Below are 16,818 nucleotides of genomic sequence, written 5' to 3'. Positions count from 1 at the left end.
ACTAGTTCCTGCCTGACCCTTGGCCTGGGTGCGCCTCCCCTGGGGCCTGAGGGGGGCCCGGTGGGGGCCGTTCTGGTCCCTGCTCAGGAAAATTGAGGCAAAGAAATCATTAAATATGTTGGCTTTGTCATCTGGTGTGACGACCAAATTTCCTAACGTGTCCTGCAGAGGCCCCACATTACCCGGAACCTTCTTTTTACCCCCTATGTATTTAAAGAAGGACTTCTTATTGTCCTTAATCTGGGAAGCTAGTCCCAGTTCCATCTCTGCCTTGGCCTTCCTGACTGCCCCCCTACATCCCCGAGCAACTGCAGTATAGTCATCCCTGGTGATGGCCCCTCCTTTCCATTGGGTGTATGCCTCCCTTTTAGCGAGGAGACATTCCCAGATGCTTTTGGTGAGCCATGGGGGCTTGTGTGCCCTCCTGCTCCCTTTGATCCGCGTTGGGATTACCTCCCTTTGGAGGATCGTCTCCATAAGGAGCAACCACTCTGAAGCGGTCGAATCCAAAGCCAGATCGGATTGCTGCCAACTTGCACAGGCTTAGTGTTCATTAATGACCTGGAATATGGCATAGAGTGTACCCTCAGCAAGTTTGCAGATGACTCCAAGCTGGGGGGGAGTAATAGATGAGTTGAAGGGTAGGGCTAGGATTCAGAGTGACCTAGACAAACTGGAGGATTGGGCCAAAAGGAATCTTATGAGATTCAACAAGGACAAATGCAAAGTCCTGCACTTAGGATGGAATAATCCCATGCACCAGTTGACTGGCTGGGCAGCAGCTCTGCAGAAAAAGGACCTGGGGGTTGCAGTGGACAGTCAGCTGAATATGAGCCAGCAGCATGCCTTTGTTGCCAAGAGGGCCAACAGCATACTGGGCTGCATTGGTAGGTATGTTGCCAGTAGGTCAAGGGAAGTCATTTTTCCCCTCTGTTCAGCACTGGTGAGATCACGTCTGGAGTGCTGTGTTCAATTTTGGGGCCCCCACTACAGAAAGATTGTGGACAAATTAGAGAGAGTAGAGAGCAACAAAAATGTCCGGCAGAGAGCAACACAAATGGTGAGGGGGCTGAGGTACATGACTTCTGAGGAAAGGCTGAGGGAACTGGGCTTGTTTAGTTTAGAGAAGAGAAGACTGAGGGGGGATTTAATAGCAGCCTTCAACTACCTGATGGGGGTTCAAAAGAGGATGGAGCTAGACTGTTCTCAGTGGTGGCAGATGACAGAACAAGGAGCAATGGTCTCAAGTTTCAGCAAGGGAAGTTTAGGTTAGATATTAGGGAGAATGTTCTAACTAGGAGGGTAGTAAAACACAGGAACAGATTACGCACAGAGGTGGTTGAATCTCCATACTTGGATGTTTTCAGAACCTGGCTAGACAAAGCTTTGGCTGGGATGATCTAGTTGGGGGGTGGTCCTGCTTTGAGCAGGGGGTTGCATTAGAGGTCCCTTACAACTCTGATTTTCTGTGACACTATGAGTAAACCTAGGTATCTAATTCATGAAGGCCAGGTGCTAAAAGTTACACATTTCACCAACTAGCTTGTAGGCACTTGAATCTTTTATTGGATCCAGCCCTAAATCATAACACACATGCACAAGGCAGGAGAAAAAGGATGTATTGGCACTTGTAAATATTGTATATTCTAATTTTAAAATGCTTGGTTCTGCAATCCGAATAACATTGTTTTAAGATAGTTGTTTATATGTAACGTCATAGGCTTTTTAAAAAAGTACAAAGTCTGTTATGTTCAGTGGCATGACAGCACAGACTTCTACGTGCAAAGTGACTGACCATCCTGGATTTTCTGGGATAGTCCTGAATTTTAGGGCTATGTCCCTGAAAATTCTCTGAAACTTGACTTTTAATCCCAAGTTTGAAAAATTGTTCATAGGTCGGTTTCAGGCCACATTCTCATCAGGGTTGGCATTTGCAGATCATATGTGGTCCCCAAAGCTGACTGACAGCCATCAGTTTCAGGACTGTAATTCAGTAATGTTGGTGTGGACCAGCCATTGTCTAGTTTCAAGGCTGCTGATAACCAGCTGAGGAGTTTTTGATAATTGTGCTGAAGCTTTAGTTATATAGAGTTGTATTTGATATGTTTTCATAGAAAATAAAATTGAAGTAAAAATTTTAGCTTGTATTTAAAAAAAAAAAAAAAATTGTTCGCCAAAGAGAATGATTTTCTGTGCATACCAAGGCTAGATAACCTGCATGATTCACCAGTTGTTTGCTTAGAATAAAGGAGAAACATTGAATCAGGGAGGAAGAAAAGAACTGCAAGTTCATCCCTTTCTAGTATAAAACCACACAGAAAGGATTGTGTGTCTTTTGTAAATATTCCATACACTATTTTGTTCTTTCTGTTGTATAGGAAATATGACCCGTATGAATTTATGCTTTTTTTCAAAAGAAACCAAGGACACACAAATACATGCTGGACAGAATTTTAATTTTTAAGCAGGCAACAATAGATTTTTAAAGTGCCAGTGTAAAAGCAGTCTTATGTTACATTTTTTGTGGTCTTTAGTTGTACAGTTTATAGAGAAGTTAGTTGCTTGATATAGTTGTATGAATTGCTCAGATCTTGGAAAGAATCCATAGATTTACTAGATTTCATAGGCATTAGGGCTGGAAGGGACCTCACAAGATCATTGGTCTAACCCCCTGCCTAAGGGGCAGGAAGTCAGCTGGGGTCAGAACACCCATGCATTTCTTAAAGGTATCCAAAGTAGGTGCTTGCACCACTTCTGGGGGGAGTCTATTCCAGACTTTGGAGACTCGGACAGTAAAGAAGATTTTCCTTATGTCCAGTCTAAAACAGTCTTCCAGTGGTTTGTGACTTAGACCTTATCTTCCCTTGATGCAAACCCCTTATATACTTATAGGCTGCCACCAAGTCACCCCTGAGCCTTTGCTTCCCCAGGCTGAAGAGTCCCATGCCTATCAGCCTCTCCTCATAAGGCCTGTTCTCTTGACCTCTGATCATGCGCGTGGCTCTCCTCTGGACTCTCTCAAGTTTCCTGAATTGTGGAATGCCCAGAATTGGATGCAGTACTCCAGCTGCAGCCTCACCAAGTCCAGGTACAGCGGGAGGATGACATCCTAAGATTTACTTCAGAAGCATCTATGGATGTGGAAGCCAGAGTTTGGTTTGCTTTACCAGCTGTGACATCACATTGGTGGCTCATGTTCATCTTGTGGTCAATCACGACCCCCAAGTCCCTTTCGGCCTTGGTACTAGTGAGCATAGCACTGCTATAAGCATGCTGTGGGGTTTTTTTCCCAAGGTGGAGTGCCTTACATTTACCGAAAATCATCAGGTTTGTATCCGCCCGCTTTTTCAGCCTATCCAGGTCAGCCTGAATCACCAGCCTAAACTTCCAGCGTGGATGCTCTACCCCAAAGTTGGGTGTCATCGGCAAACTTGGCCAGTCCACTTCTGACATCTGTATCCATGTTGTTGATAAAGACGTTGAAGAGAACAGGTCCAAGGATGAAGCCGTGGGGGACAGCACTGGTCACAGATCACTAGATGATTTGCTTCCATTGACCACAGCTCTCTGAGTCCAGCCTTGGAGGCAATTCTCCAGCCATCGGACTGTGATGTAGCTGAGACCACAGTTGGCCAGTTTTTCAAGAGGAGATCATGGGACACTAAATCAAAGGCTTTTTTGAAGTCCAGATATATGACGTCAATTTCTTTTCCCTTGTCCAGGTGATATGTTACCTGGTCATAGAAGGAGATGAGATTGGTTAGGCAAGACCTACCTGCAACAAACCCATGCTGGCAGTCCCTTAGGATGTTGCCATCAGCCAGCTTGTCAAGAATGGACTCTTTGATAATTTTTTTCCAGAATCTTACCAGGGATTTGAGGTCAAGCTGATTGGCCTATAGTTCCCTGGATCTACTTCCCTCCCTTTTTTGAAGATGGGCACCACATTGGCCTTCTTCCAATCTTCAGCTACTTCACCTGAGCGCCACGAGTTTTCGAAAATCTTGGCCAGTGGTTGGGCTATGACTCCTGCCAGCTGTACAAGTACTCTGGAGTGCAGTCCATCGGGACCCACTGACTTGAAGGTGTCCAGCCTCTTAAGGTGTTCCTTTACAAGGTCTACCCCTATACTGGGTATAATTTCACCCTCACCCTGGCCATTCTGCTTCTTGCTAGGCAAGGTGAACCCTTGGGGTTGATGAAAAACCAATGTGAAGTACCCATTAAGTAGGTTAGCTTTTTCATGGGAGTCAGTTGTTGTCCCATTTGGTTTAGTGGGGGTCCAATGTTACCCTTGCTTTTCCTTCGGCTCCCAACATATCTAAAAAAGGACTTTTTATTGTCCTTGATATGTGTAGCCAGGTGGTGTTCAGTTGCAGACTTGGCTTTCCTGGTTTGCTCCCTACAGGTATGAACCAGTGCAAAGTAATCCTTTGTGGTGATTCCTATCTTCCATCCTTTATAAGCCTCTCTCTTTTTTGGCTTAGGAGGTCTACAAGTTCCCTGCTGAGCCAAGGGGGTTGCTATGCCCTTTTGCTACCTTTTCTCCAAGCTGGGATGGACATCCCTTGTGCCTCCAGGATCGCTGCCTTAAGGAGCAACCATTCCTCTTGGACTCCTCTCCCTGTTGAGTCTTGGTCCCTTAGTGCCTTGACAACAAGCCTCCTGAGCTTATCAAAGTCAGCTTTCCTAAAATCGAGGACTTCTGCATTGCTGACTGACTTGCCAGCTTTGCGGTGGATAGTAAAAGTGATCAGCTCATGGGCACTGTCTCCCAGCTTCCCTTCAATCTTTAGGTTGCTGACTAGGTCATCCCCTTTAGCCAGTACGAGGTCTAGCAGTGCTTTACCTCTTGTGGGTCCATAGACTTCTTGGGTCAAGTAGAGTTCATCCATGCACGTGAGGAAGCTTTGCAACCATTCGGATTTGGTCAAGTGCTCTTCCCACGAGATGTCTGGGTAATTGAAGTCTCCCATGACAACCATGCACCAAGAGCATGTTGCCTCAGCCAGTTCCCTGGCGAATTCCTGGTCAATCTGTTGTTCCTCGTTTAGGGGGTCTATAGTTGACTCTTACCATTGTGTCCCATGTGCCATGTTCCCCACATATTTTAACTCAGAGGGTTTCTAATCACCCTCCCTGGGTGCCAGTGTCAGCTTGCAGGGATGTGAAGCTGTCCTTGACATAGAGAGATACACTTCCACCCATTTTATCTGCACGATCTCTCCTATACATGGTATAGCTAGCTATACCTGTGGCCCAGTCATGGGTAGAGTCCCGCCAGATCGCCATTATCCCTATGAGATCATAGTCTTTCTTGTTTAGTAGGAGGACCATTCCTCCTGTTTGTTCCCCAAGCTCCTGTCATTGGTGTACAGACACGTAAGCATCTAGGCTTCCTCACATTCTCAGGAGGACACCGTTCCAGGGCTGGGGTAGGAGTAGAATCTCTTGGGTGGCCTAGTCTGTTTTTTTTTGTAGCTATTGCCTAGCGGGCTTGCTCTGGTGGTTGTTCACCCATTGCCCGGTGGGCTTAGTTTAAAGCCTGACTGAGCAGGTCAACTGTTCTGGCTGAGAAGAGTATCTTCCTCAATGAAGTGAGGTGGAGTCTGTCTCTTCCCAACACAGCGCTGCCTCTCTCACCAAAGAGCGGACTGTGATCGTGGAAGCCGAAGCCTTCACAATGGCACCAGATCCACAGTCTTCAGTAGAGTACCTCGATCCGTCTCTCCCTCCTCAGCCCATGACCTATAATTGAGAGGATAGAGGAAAAAAACACCTGCATCCCTAAGCCCCACTCCCAGTCCCAGAGCCCTGTAGCTATTCATGACCCAGCTGGGATTGCCCTGAACCATGTAATTCGTGCTCACATGGGTAAGGAGCATAGGGTTGTGGTGGGAGGGATGGATAAGCTTGGGGATCCTCTCTGCCACATCCCAGATGCAGGCCCCCAGGAGGCAGCAGACCTCCCAGGCTAGGGGGGTGGGGCGGCAGATTGCCCCCTCAGGAGGGAGTCTCCCACAACAACCACTTTGTGTTTCGTCTTAGGGAGAGCAGGGACAGTAGCTGTTGATGGGCCTCCCTTGCCTGCAGGAGTTGGCAGCTCTGCAGGCTCTACTGGGGCTGCAAGAGGTGCATACTGGTTGCAGAGCTCCAGATGGGAGGGGACGTTGGTGCAACGGGCCCTGGGGCTGTTAACCACCTTGGTCCAACCTCCTGGCTGGACAGAGTGGGAGATCCTCAAGTCCTCCCTTGTCCTGGGAGGTGACCCTGGTCAACCCTCGGCCTGCATGGGGTGAAGGGCTTTGGCAGTAGGAGTCAGTCTCCTGCTCACCATCCCTGATGGTACGCAGACTCTGGATTGCTGTCTGGAGCTCCTCTATCTGGTGCCCCAGAGACTCCAAGGTGGAGCAGACCTCACAAGGGGAGGTTGCCATGCTCCCAGTCCCAAGTGCCTGGAATCGTACCAGGCAGCCCCTGCAGTCAAGAGCCAGAGGCTTTGTCTGTGTGGAGCCCAGAAGCATGGGTTCTGTCTGGGTGGAGGCCTCAGAAGTGCCAGAGGGGAGGCCTCAGACTCTTAGGGGACCCTCGAGTGTGGCATGTGGCCATCCTCATTGTGCCACTGGTAGTCTAGCTACTGGTGTGACTACCTTCTCTAGGGCTCACTGGGAGGGCCTCGGGCCCTCCCTCACCCTCCTGCACAAACTCCCATGCTAACTTGCGTGCTGGGCCCAGAAGTGCACCTGTTTGCACATCCTGTTCACAAGGCTCTGGGTGCATGGCTCCCTGAGGGTCTGGGCCAAGTAGGAGCCGGGGGGGAGGGGGCTCCTTGCCCTGCAGCTGGGCGTCCCTCCCACCATGGGCCCCTGCTTACCTCCAGGTAGGCCAGAGCTTGTTGAGGGTCTTGGGGATCCCAGGGCTCACGGGGGTGCAAGGGGCTTCCGTCCATGCATCTCTCACCGGAGCCGGGGACTGAATGTGAATCTTTTTGAAAATGTGGAGCCCGGAATTGGATGCAGTACTCCAGCTGCAGCCTCACCAAGGCTGAGGAAAGTGGGAGGATGACTTCTTGGGTCTTACTTGAGATGCATCACTAGAGTTTTGTTTGGTTTGCTGGCTGCAGCATTGCATTGGTGGCTCATGTTCATCTTGTGGTCAATCATGACTCCCAAGTCTCTTTTGGTTGTGGTGCTAGTGAGTGTAGCACTGCTGAGCCTATAAGTATGATGTGGGTTTTTTTCTCCTGAGGTGGAGCAGCTTCCATTTCTCTGTTGAATGTCATCAGGTTTTGATTCACCCACCTTGCGAGCCTGTCCAGGTCAGCCTGAATTGCCAACCTATCCTCTAGCATGACTGCACTTCCCCATAATTTGGTGTCCATATTTTGGTTTTGTTCCAAAGAGAATAGGGTATTGAAACTCAACATTCAGTACAAATTTCTCAGGCTATTTATATTGCTGTGTGTAGACTCTGCTAGTCATCACTGAATTTGACCCTAGTTCTGGATCTACTAGTTCAGAGCCCTGTTGAAACCTGACCTATGCAGATGCAGTTGCAGTATATATATCCTTTGCAATACTGAGATTTTGGTAATTATGGTATTTTTAAAGACTATATTTACAACAGTTTTGAATACCTGCCTGTCCTCTTTCAGCTATCAGCCATAGGTATATAATTTTCCTTTCTTTCAATACAGTTTTTCATCTTTTCTTTACAAGCAGTGCTTGTAGATTTATTGGTTCCTGAGAGACTGCATAAGGGACCATTACTTGTTAACTCAGTGAGATATAATAATACACAAGCTTTCAGACCCAAACAATCTCCTGAATTTCAAGTTCATGTGTATATTTTGCAGAAAAGACCTTCATGGACCTAAATAGGAGAAGAACTGGGTTAACTCTGCCCCCCCCCACCTCCTACTTAGGCCAGCCCCCAGGGAGCCATGTGAACAGAGCATGCAAACAGGCATGCTTCTGGGCCCAGCACGTGAGTTAGTGTGGGATTGGTGTGGGGGGCTCCCCTTCTTTGGCGGGACAGGGCAACCAGTCCCTGTGAGTGGCACAGTGAGGTGCATGTGGCAGTCTGTGAATGCACGAGCCGCAAGACTGTACGTGAGTCCGCCGGATTCACAAAGGTCCCAAATGAAAAAACTTTCAGTTTGGGACCTGCTTTCGGCAGAGATGCACGGGTGAAAGCTTGTCATACTCCTGAGAGCTGAAGACCCCTGGTGGACCTTCTGGCAGACCCTGACCCCCCAAAATGGAGCCAGGAGCTAAGTGGGGACTGTGGTGAGTGGGAAGCAGTGGCAGAGTGGCAGCTGAGCAGAGCCAAGGAGGGTAATGCCCCTGCCCCCGGCTCCTACTTCGGCCCCAGTCCCCTTGCACCACTGAAGCCTCCACCCAGATGGAGCCTATGACTCCAGGCTGTGGGGGTTGCCAGCAACTGGGCATGGGAGCAAGGGCACCCCTGTTTGTGGGGTATGCTCTGTAGTGGGGTCTCTAGAGTGCCAGGTGAGGGAGCTCCAGGCAGAAGTGAGAAGGCTTTGCAGTATCAGGGTCCTTGAGCAGGAGATAGACAACTACTACCTGGCTCTTCACCAGAAGAACATAGAGGGAAGAGCATGGAAGCCCATCAGCTTGAAGAAGGACATCCAAGAGACTGACGTGGAGTCCCATCCTGGGGTTGCCTGGAAGACACTTGTCTGGTGTCTCAAGGCATTCAGCACCAGAGTCACTCCTCCTCTGGAACTGTGCAACAGGTATGCACTTCTCATAGCACCAGCAGAGTTGTCAGCAGAAGCACCAGCTCTGGAGGAAGTAAGGCATCCAGCCACCACCCCAAAGAAGAGATGCAGAGTGGTCGTGGTGGGTGACTCCCTCCTGAGGGAGACTGAGGGAGTGAACTGCTGCCCTGACCCCCTAACCCATGAGGTCTGCTGCTTCCCAGGGACTCGTATCTGGGATGTGGCTGAAAGGATTCCTAAGCTCATCTGGCCCTCCGACCACTACCCCATGCTCCTCATCCATGTGGGCACAAATGGAACAATTCTGCCTGGGTCCTGAGTGACTACAGGGCTCAGGTGGCTGGGCTTAAGGTGTCAGGGGGACAGGTAGTCTTCTGCTCCGTCTTCTCAGTTACGAGTCATTGGTATAGGAGGGACAGATGCATAGAAGAAGTGAATAGAAGACTCTAGCACTGGTGCCACTGGGAGGGCTTTGGCTTTTTTCATACTACATGCCTCAAAGGCTGGCTTGTTGGGGAGAGATGACATCCACCTCATGCCGAAGAGGAAGAAGCTTTTCTCAGTTAGAATGGCAGACCTCCTGGATAGGGCTTTAAACTGAGATTACCATGGGACAGGCCAACTACTAGTACAAGTCCAAGAAATGGCAACCTTGGAACTAGCATACCATGGCAGAAGGTGAGCAGTGGCATCCCTCAGGGTTTAGTACTCGGACCAGTGATTTTCAACATGTTTATCAGTGATTTGGATTTGGGTGTTAAAAGCAAACTGGCAAAGTTTGTGGATGACACCAAATTATGGGGGAGTGTGGTCACACTCAAGGGTAGGCTGCAATACAGGCTTACCTGGACAGGCTTGCGAGGTGGGCAGTTCTTAACCTGTTAACATTTAATACGGAGAAAATGTAGTGTACCATCTGGGGAGAAATAATCTGCAACACACTTGGAGGCTCAGCAGTACTACACTTGCCAGCACCACAACTGAAAGAAACCTGCGTATCGTGATAGATCACAGAATGAACATGAGCCACCAGTGCGATGCTGTAGCTGGCAGAGTGAATCAAACACAGGCATGCATCTACTGATGCATCTCGAGGAAGACTAAGGATCTCATCCTCCCACTCTACTCAGTCTTGGTGAGACTGCAGCTGGAGTACTGTGTTCAGTTCTGGGTGTTGCACTTCAAGAAGGATGTGGAGAAGCTCACGAGGGTCCGAAGGAGGGACACGTGCATGATTAGAAGCCTAGAGACCAGGTCATACCAGGAGTAATAAGTATATCAGGGGTGTACATCAGGGTCTGGGGGTAGGGGTGCACCAATAGAATTTTTGGGGGGCTGATAACGATAGCCAGTTTTTCAGGAGGAATATTGGCTGAAACCAATCTGATTTCCGATACTTGCTTGAAGACTTGAGAGCAGAGTCCAGCTAGTAAGTCTGTTGTAGGGGCTGGGCCAGGCTGCACTCAGGGTGGGCAGTGGCAGCGCTGGGAGGAGGGCTATGGGGGGCATTGCAGCCACCCCAAAATTTGCCATAGCCCTCCAATCTCCCCTCCCAGCACTGCTGCTGCCTGCCTCAAATGCAGTGCAGCCCAGCCCCTGCTGGGAAGAGCCGGCACAGCCCTGGCCCCAGCCTTAAGTGGCAGCCCACCCCAACCCACACAGATCCATGGGCACATGCCCCCCCCCATGCTTTCCCAGGGTGCGTGCAGTGGCAGGAGCTGCGCCCCCAAGATGAGCTGCGGCTCTGTCCTATGCCCCGTCCTGCCATGCCTGGGCAGTGCCTGCTCCAGCCTCAGCCTCAGCCCCACTCCCTCCCTCACCATGGGGGCCTCGATCTGCCCCCTCCACACCCTTCCCTCCCCCCATCCCTTCCATCAAACAGAATTACCAGCTATGCAGCTCTCCAAGCTGCCAACCTGTGCTCCTGGCTGCCTATGTGCTGTGTTGTGGCTGCGCGTGTGCATCGGACAGTTATCAGTCACATTATCAACCATGAGGCAAAAAAAGCCAATCTCCAATACAGTTTTCTTATATAGGTGCACCTCTACTTGGAGGAGCATCTGTTCACCAAGGCACCCCGGGGGAAGACAAGAACAACAGGTACAAACTGATTGAAGATCTCTTCAGACTGGACATAAGGAAAAACTTCTTTACAGGTCGAATGTCAAGGGTCTGGAACAGGCCTCTCCCGGAGGTGGTATAGTAACCCACCGTGGCAATCTTCAAAAAGTGTCTTGACTCCCACCTTGCTCGGGTCATCTGACCCCAGCAGTCTTTCCTGCCCAAGTTCATGGGGGCTTGCCCTGATGATCTTGTAAGGTCCTTTCCAGCCACTAACATCTGTGAATCTATAAATTCTAGCAAAAGTTGTTACGTATACCACGTTGCCTGTGTTTGTGAATTAGTACAAATTAAAGAGTCCACCCATGATAAAGACCTTATTTGTTGTTCATCTTGCAAGGATAGAAAAAATTCTAGCTTCCCACTGTTAGCATTTGAAAGAGAACTTTTAAGAAAACCCATTTTTCACAGTTTTGAGGGAGTTATTTTAGTTATTTATACATACATACAATTTACACAGATATACTACAGTTGATACTAACAGCTTTCATTCTCTTTAAGTAAGTTCATTCTAAATGCCTAGTACAGGACCTCCAAGCAGCTGGGGACCCCACACCTCGCAGACTGCACTAGTGAAGGCCACACCAGGACTAGTCATGGGTCCTGGGTCATGTTGCTGCTGCAGTGCATGCCTGCACAGGCATCCCTCCCCCCGCACTGCTGCACCACATGCCTGCATGCCCTGTTCTTCCACTTTCCTGCTGCTGCACCACAAATCTATGCAGCACCAGACTCACCCTCCATTTCCAGCACTCTGTGCTGCACTGCCCCATCACCTGAGATGAGAGGAGGAAGCAGCAACTGGAGGAGGGAGAGGGAGCCCAGACATCGCTGTTGCAGCTGGAGTGGTAGGGAAAGTAGTGGCAGAGCAAGAGTTTCTCCAGGGGCTGCAACTTAACTCCTCCACAACCTCCTCAAAAACTCCTCTGCCAGTAGGACAGCCCTGACTACTGGAGTTTGTTTAGTCGGAGAGAAAAGGGCTAAGGTCTCTTTTTTTACCTAAATAAATAAGCAACCCCCTCAAAGTGAAAATCAAATGTGGCATGTTTATCTCAGAAGAGTTCCAAAGTGAAGCTTGCTGATCCACTTTCCTTTATTTGTATTCAGTGGCAAGGAAACTGCTCTTTATTTTTCTCAGAGTTACAAATATCTTAAGCCTCATAACATGTTTAATAGAATTTTCTAAGTAGTTCTGTAATCTTAAAGAGAAACATAAACAATGTAGGGTAGTTTTATTTTGAGTTTGAAGGAAAGATAATATCTTACTAGAAATTGATCATTATTATATAATATACAGTCTGCTATTATATAAACTATTATTTTTTTCCTATTCATTGTTGGCTCTTAAGCATAAAACAAATATATTAAGCACAGCAGGAAGAAGAAAAATGGACGGTGATTGGTGCAGACTGCCATAGTTTTTTAAAACAGAAATTACACAGTATAAACCAATGAGAATATTATAATGATTTTAAAAATATTTATTTTAATATTTATTTATTTAAATATTTTCCTCCCTGTACCTCAGCCTTTTGCCATCAGGCATCACTCTATCTTCTATCTCCTCCTGGATCATGCATCCTCTCAAAGTGTTCTTGGATGCTTGTATTCTTTCTCTCCTCCCCAGCTTTGATGGAAAAGATAAATCAAGATGCTACAGAAAGGGGGAAGAGGGAAGAAAAGTGGAAGGTTAAAAATCCTGTTATTAATTGATAGAAATTATAATGCCAAATAATATTTGATTGTGTTTCTTCACATGCACATACTTTTGGATGTCTGAGTCTAATTTGATTGTTGTTGGCTACTCAAAAAAATACTAGCAAGGTTACCTGCAATCTTCAGTCCTTCTTGGCTTCCTCCACATGCTAAAGGAAGAATATCGTTAACAAGTTCCTTTTTGTCTTTTGTGAGCTCCTGTGGGTAAAAGTGATAAGGTAGGAGAGAACTCCCTTTTCTGTCTAGGCATTCATAAGGGCAAAGAGCAAGAATAGCCCAGCAAGAAATGTTTCAGCGAAGTGCAGGAGTACGAGTTGTATCTATTTTACAGTTCTTCAATATTATACCACAACATAGATTTTCAGTGGAGGACACCTTTTCCAGCAGAGCAGAAAACTCCTACCCTTACGAATGAAACAGTTTTTCCTTCCAGTGCAGTTTATCCCCTATTTTAAAATAAAGCAGCTCTACCTAAATTATATTTCTTTATTCTTAATGTTTATAATAAAAAGTATAGTTTAGGAATTTTGTTCTGTAGTTAAAATCTGCATGTGCGCGTGCATGCATGTTTGTGTGAGAGAGAGAGAGAGAGCACGTGTGTGCATGCACTTGATTAGTAAGGTATTTTGATTCAATTTTTTTATTCAGATAGTAATCCATGGGGAGATAGTTAGTTGCTTAGACCCAATATATTGTTTTTTATGTTTAATAGATTAACTGTCCTATAAAGAGAGTAGACTCTTTTGATGTCCAAAAATGAAAACAAATTCCAGACAAAATTTATTTTGAAAAGGATGACAACATGTGGGGTCCCCATTGTGATCACAAGGTTCAGTGAACTGTACAGATGATGGAAGTATTCTGCAGGCTCTCCATGGTGCACAGCTACAACACCTTCCAGCCATTTGCTCTGTGGGACCTGCATCTTTTGATATGCTGAACATTTTTTATTGCCAGTGAAGTTAGCTAAGCCTTCTTTACTCACCGCTTGGCTGTGCAGTTTTTATTGATTGTTCTAAAACTGTTTCAGACCACATCAATGTTTAAATAAGTGCAACTTTATGCTATTATTTGTCATTGGTAAAAATTGGTATCAGAGTAGTGCCTGCAAACCAGGCCTTACACTTTAAGGCCTTTAGCCCCCAAGGGAATACTTACCACCATGTGTTACTGAGTTTCTAAAATAACAAATAATGTCAGCTGAAGTAACTTTCAATTTTATTTATATACATAATTTAGTAACATCTTGGTCAATTCCTTCTTCTTATGTTTACTACAGAAATGTCTTTCTTGGGCAATGGACTTTCATGGAAGACAGCTATAGAACTTCACACCACATATTGGCTGTATTCATTACTATAAAACCACTGTAAAATTAATCCTTCGAATTTATGTGTAGCTTATTTTAGCACAGTAAAAATGGAATCTCTAAACAACTTTAACTTTTCTTTTCCTTTCAACTAAGGAAATGCTACTTCACCGCAAGTACAAAGACCTTCCTTCATGGACTACTTTGATAAACAAGATTCCAAGAATAAAAGTCCTGATAACTGTAACCAGAACATGCCCTACCCCGTATCCAAAAATGTTTTTCCTGATAACTGGAAAGTCCCTCAAGATGGAGACTTTGATTTTGTAAGTACATTTTAAATATTTATTTTTCTAATGTTTAGGTCGTTACTTGTTGTTTATTTTATGTATACCAGAATTAATCCTTTCTATTAGTGTAAATAAAATAAGTCATTGTCCAGGGTCCTTCCAAATATTTCATACCTCCATGTACCAGGTGATAAATAAATATATTTGCCTAGTACAGAAGATAACTTTAAAGCTAAGAGTGATGAAACCATCAACATTCTTTGTAACTCTTATTTTCCTTTTAGTAAAAGTGCTCTTGGCACTTTTTAGTGTATATTGCATTGTATCTTTATCAGACTGCTCATTTGACTTAGGTATACTGAAGGCTTGAAAGCATTAACATACTGTTAATGTTGGGTTGGTTTAGTATTCAAATGAGACCTGTAAAAAGTTATTATTAAACATATTAAATGAGAGGGAACAATTTACCTATCTCCCAAGTAGATTAAATAAGATCACTTCTTGTATCCTTTGAGACCTTTGTTATGGATATGGTCTCTAACAATTCGTGTAAAACTCATCGTTCTGGGTGGAATGACTGCATCTGTAGAAATCATGCACAAATCTCTTTGTTCTTAGTTTCGCTGGCTTGCATAGTATCATTTTTATTTATTTTCATTTTGTCCACTTTACAAGATATGATAGAGACAAAAAGGAAACTGTTCCTAAGCCACTGGTAAACCTCAAAACATATATATAGTTTTGTGTGTATGTATATGTATGTATTTATGCATTTTAATCTAAATTAGTTTTATTATGGTGGTAATAAAGTTGTTTTTAGAATAGTTTGAAAAGTATGCTTGTTTTCACATACTGGCTAAGGATTTTAGCCAAAGGTGAACACCTTAGTAAATTATTTACTAAGGCCCTGATCTGGTTAACATAAATCTACATGAATAAATTTACTCTTGAATTATTCTTTTGAACTATATATGACTAACAGCATGTGTAAAGTTGCATGTATTGATAAGTGTTTGCAGGATTAAGCCTTAGGAAAGTGTATGTTGAGTGTAGCAGAGCACTTGCAATGCCTGCCACTTTAAGGGCTGAGTCAAGCAGCCAGCAGGTGCTTGATTGCAGCAGCCATTTTAAATCACTGGCTGCCTATATAAGTACAGCAGTTTGTTGCTGGCAGCCAGGCAGAAACATCGCCTGGCTGAAAGGCTGTACAACACATCCAGGAGGTAAGGGGAAGAGCTTATGGGGATGGCCAGGAGGCTCTTGGTCCTGGGCATGACCTAAAACTGCATCCTACCAGGAATGGGGGCCTGGTGGGGCTCCTAGTGGTGCAGGAGTCCCCAGGAAATGCCAGGTCAGTCACTGCCCTGGTGAAAGGCAGGTTGGGGTAACTTAACCCCTAGCCTCCACAACACTGTTGGTACAAGGGGGCCAAGCACAGCTACGGCCATCTGAGCCCAAAGAGGGTGTAAGACTCAGGCGGGGCCAGGCATGGCTGTGGCCACCTGAGCCTTCACAGGGGAGGGAAACCCTGGAGCCCTGAAGGAGGGAGTAGATGTGTAACCCCAGAGAGGGTGGTAGCGAGGGCCCAGATGAGGGTTGAATAGGGCTGAGGGTCAGCCTGAAAGGCAGCCCAAGGGAGTGTGCTAAGTAGGTCTGTGGGACAGCTTGAAGGGCAGTACATGAGCCAACCCCTGGAGAGCAATTTGAGAGAAGTGTGGAGCCCCAGAAAGGGGGAACAGAGGGCTGGAGCATAGTACATGGGGCTGGGGGCCCAGTGTGTGTTTGTGTATGTCTATGTAAGGCTGCCCTGGGAAGGGCTGGGCAAGTTTGGCCCAGGTGAGGAACTTGGCTGGCCACTACCCAGGTGAGGGTCATGGGAGAGGCCCAAAGGACTATGTCTGCCACCCAAGGCATGATCTAGATAAAGTCTGTGGTCTATGGGAGCCGCTCCAAGAGGGAGCAGGGTGGGATGTGTTGTCAATGTGAGAAAGAGACCCTGTGAGAGGGGGTAGAATGTGAGAGGCGGGCAATATGAATGTGTGTGTGAAAGAGGCCTGACAGTGAGGGCTAAGCTTGGCCTGGCTCTAGGCTGGGAGCATAATGACACTGTGGATGCCATCTGTGAGGCGTGGGCTGTGGTGTTGGGAAGCTTCTGAGCCGTAGATAGCACCCTCTGACGTCAGGGTATGTAATGGGCAGTCTCTTGCACTTTACCACCTGTTTTGAGAATAGCAAAGTCGTGGCAGGTGAGACGGGGCAGCCTGACCCATAGACAGGGGGGCAGGCCGGCATAAGATCCGGCCTCAAGAGCTGCCCCCTGTTACATTGAGCTATAGTCAATGAGCCTCCTCATTAGTTTAGCTTGTTTAAATTTCAAGTGAAATGATTAATGGAATGAATGAACGGGAACCTACAAAAATTACAAATATCATCTTACAATTTACCTACATTTCTAGTTGTTTATAACTTTTAAAAACATTAATACGTTCTTGCACAATAATTAATTTGAGGCACTTGTTATCACAAAGCATTACTGAGGCAAGGATAATCTACTTATATAGATAACAAGAATATCCAGACTTACAGCCTTTAAGGTTAACACTTTTGTTTTTAGGCAGAAGGCAGAGCAGAGAGCATGA

The 16,818-nt window shown here is 46.4% G+C and overlaps 1 protein-coding gene across 3 annotated transcripts in view; it reads left to right on the top strand.

The window, feature by feature from the left end:
* STK3 (serine/threonine kinase 3) overlaps window positions 1–16,818 on the top strand; it is a 439,103-nt gene that overhangs the window by 265,367 nt on the left and 156,918 nt on the right. For all 3 annotated transcript variants that reach the window (XR_002099553.1, XM_019527988.1, XM_019527987.1), the window contains one exon: window positions 14,046–14,215. Coding sequence is in view for 2 of the 3 variants with exons in the window: in XM_019527988.1 (XP_019383533.1) it covers window positions 14,046–14,215 (170 nt within the window). In the remaining variant the exon portion in view is untranslated. The remainder of the gene's footprint in view (window positions 1–14,045; window positions 14,216–16,818) is intronic.

This window comes from Gavialis gangeticus, unplaced genomic scaffold (assembly GCF_001723915.1).
Source record: "Gavialis gangeticus isolate Ggan-Ray unplaced genomic scaffold, GavGan_comp1, whole genome shotgun sequence".
Taxonomy (NCBI): domain Eukaryota; kingdom Metazoa; phylum Chordata; order Crocodylia; family Gavialidae; genus Gavialis; species Gavialis gangeticus.
The sequence above is the reverse complement of the archived record's forward strand: the minus strand, read 5'-3'. Positions and strand labels throughout refer to the sequence as shown.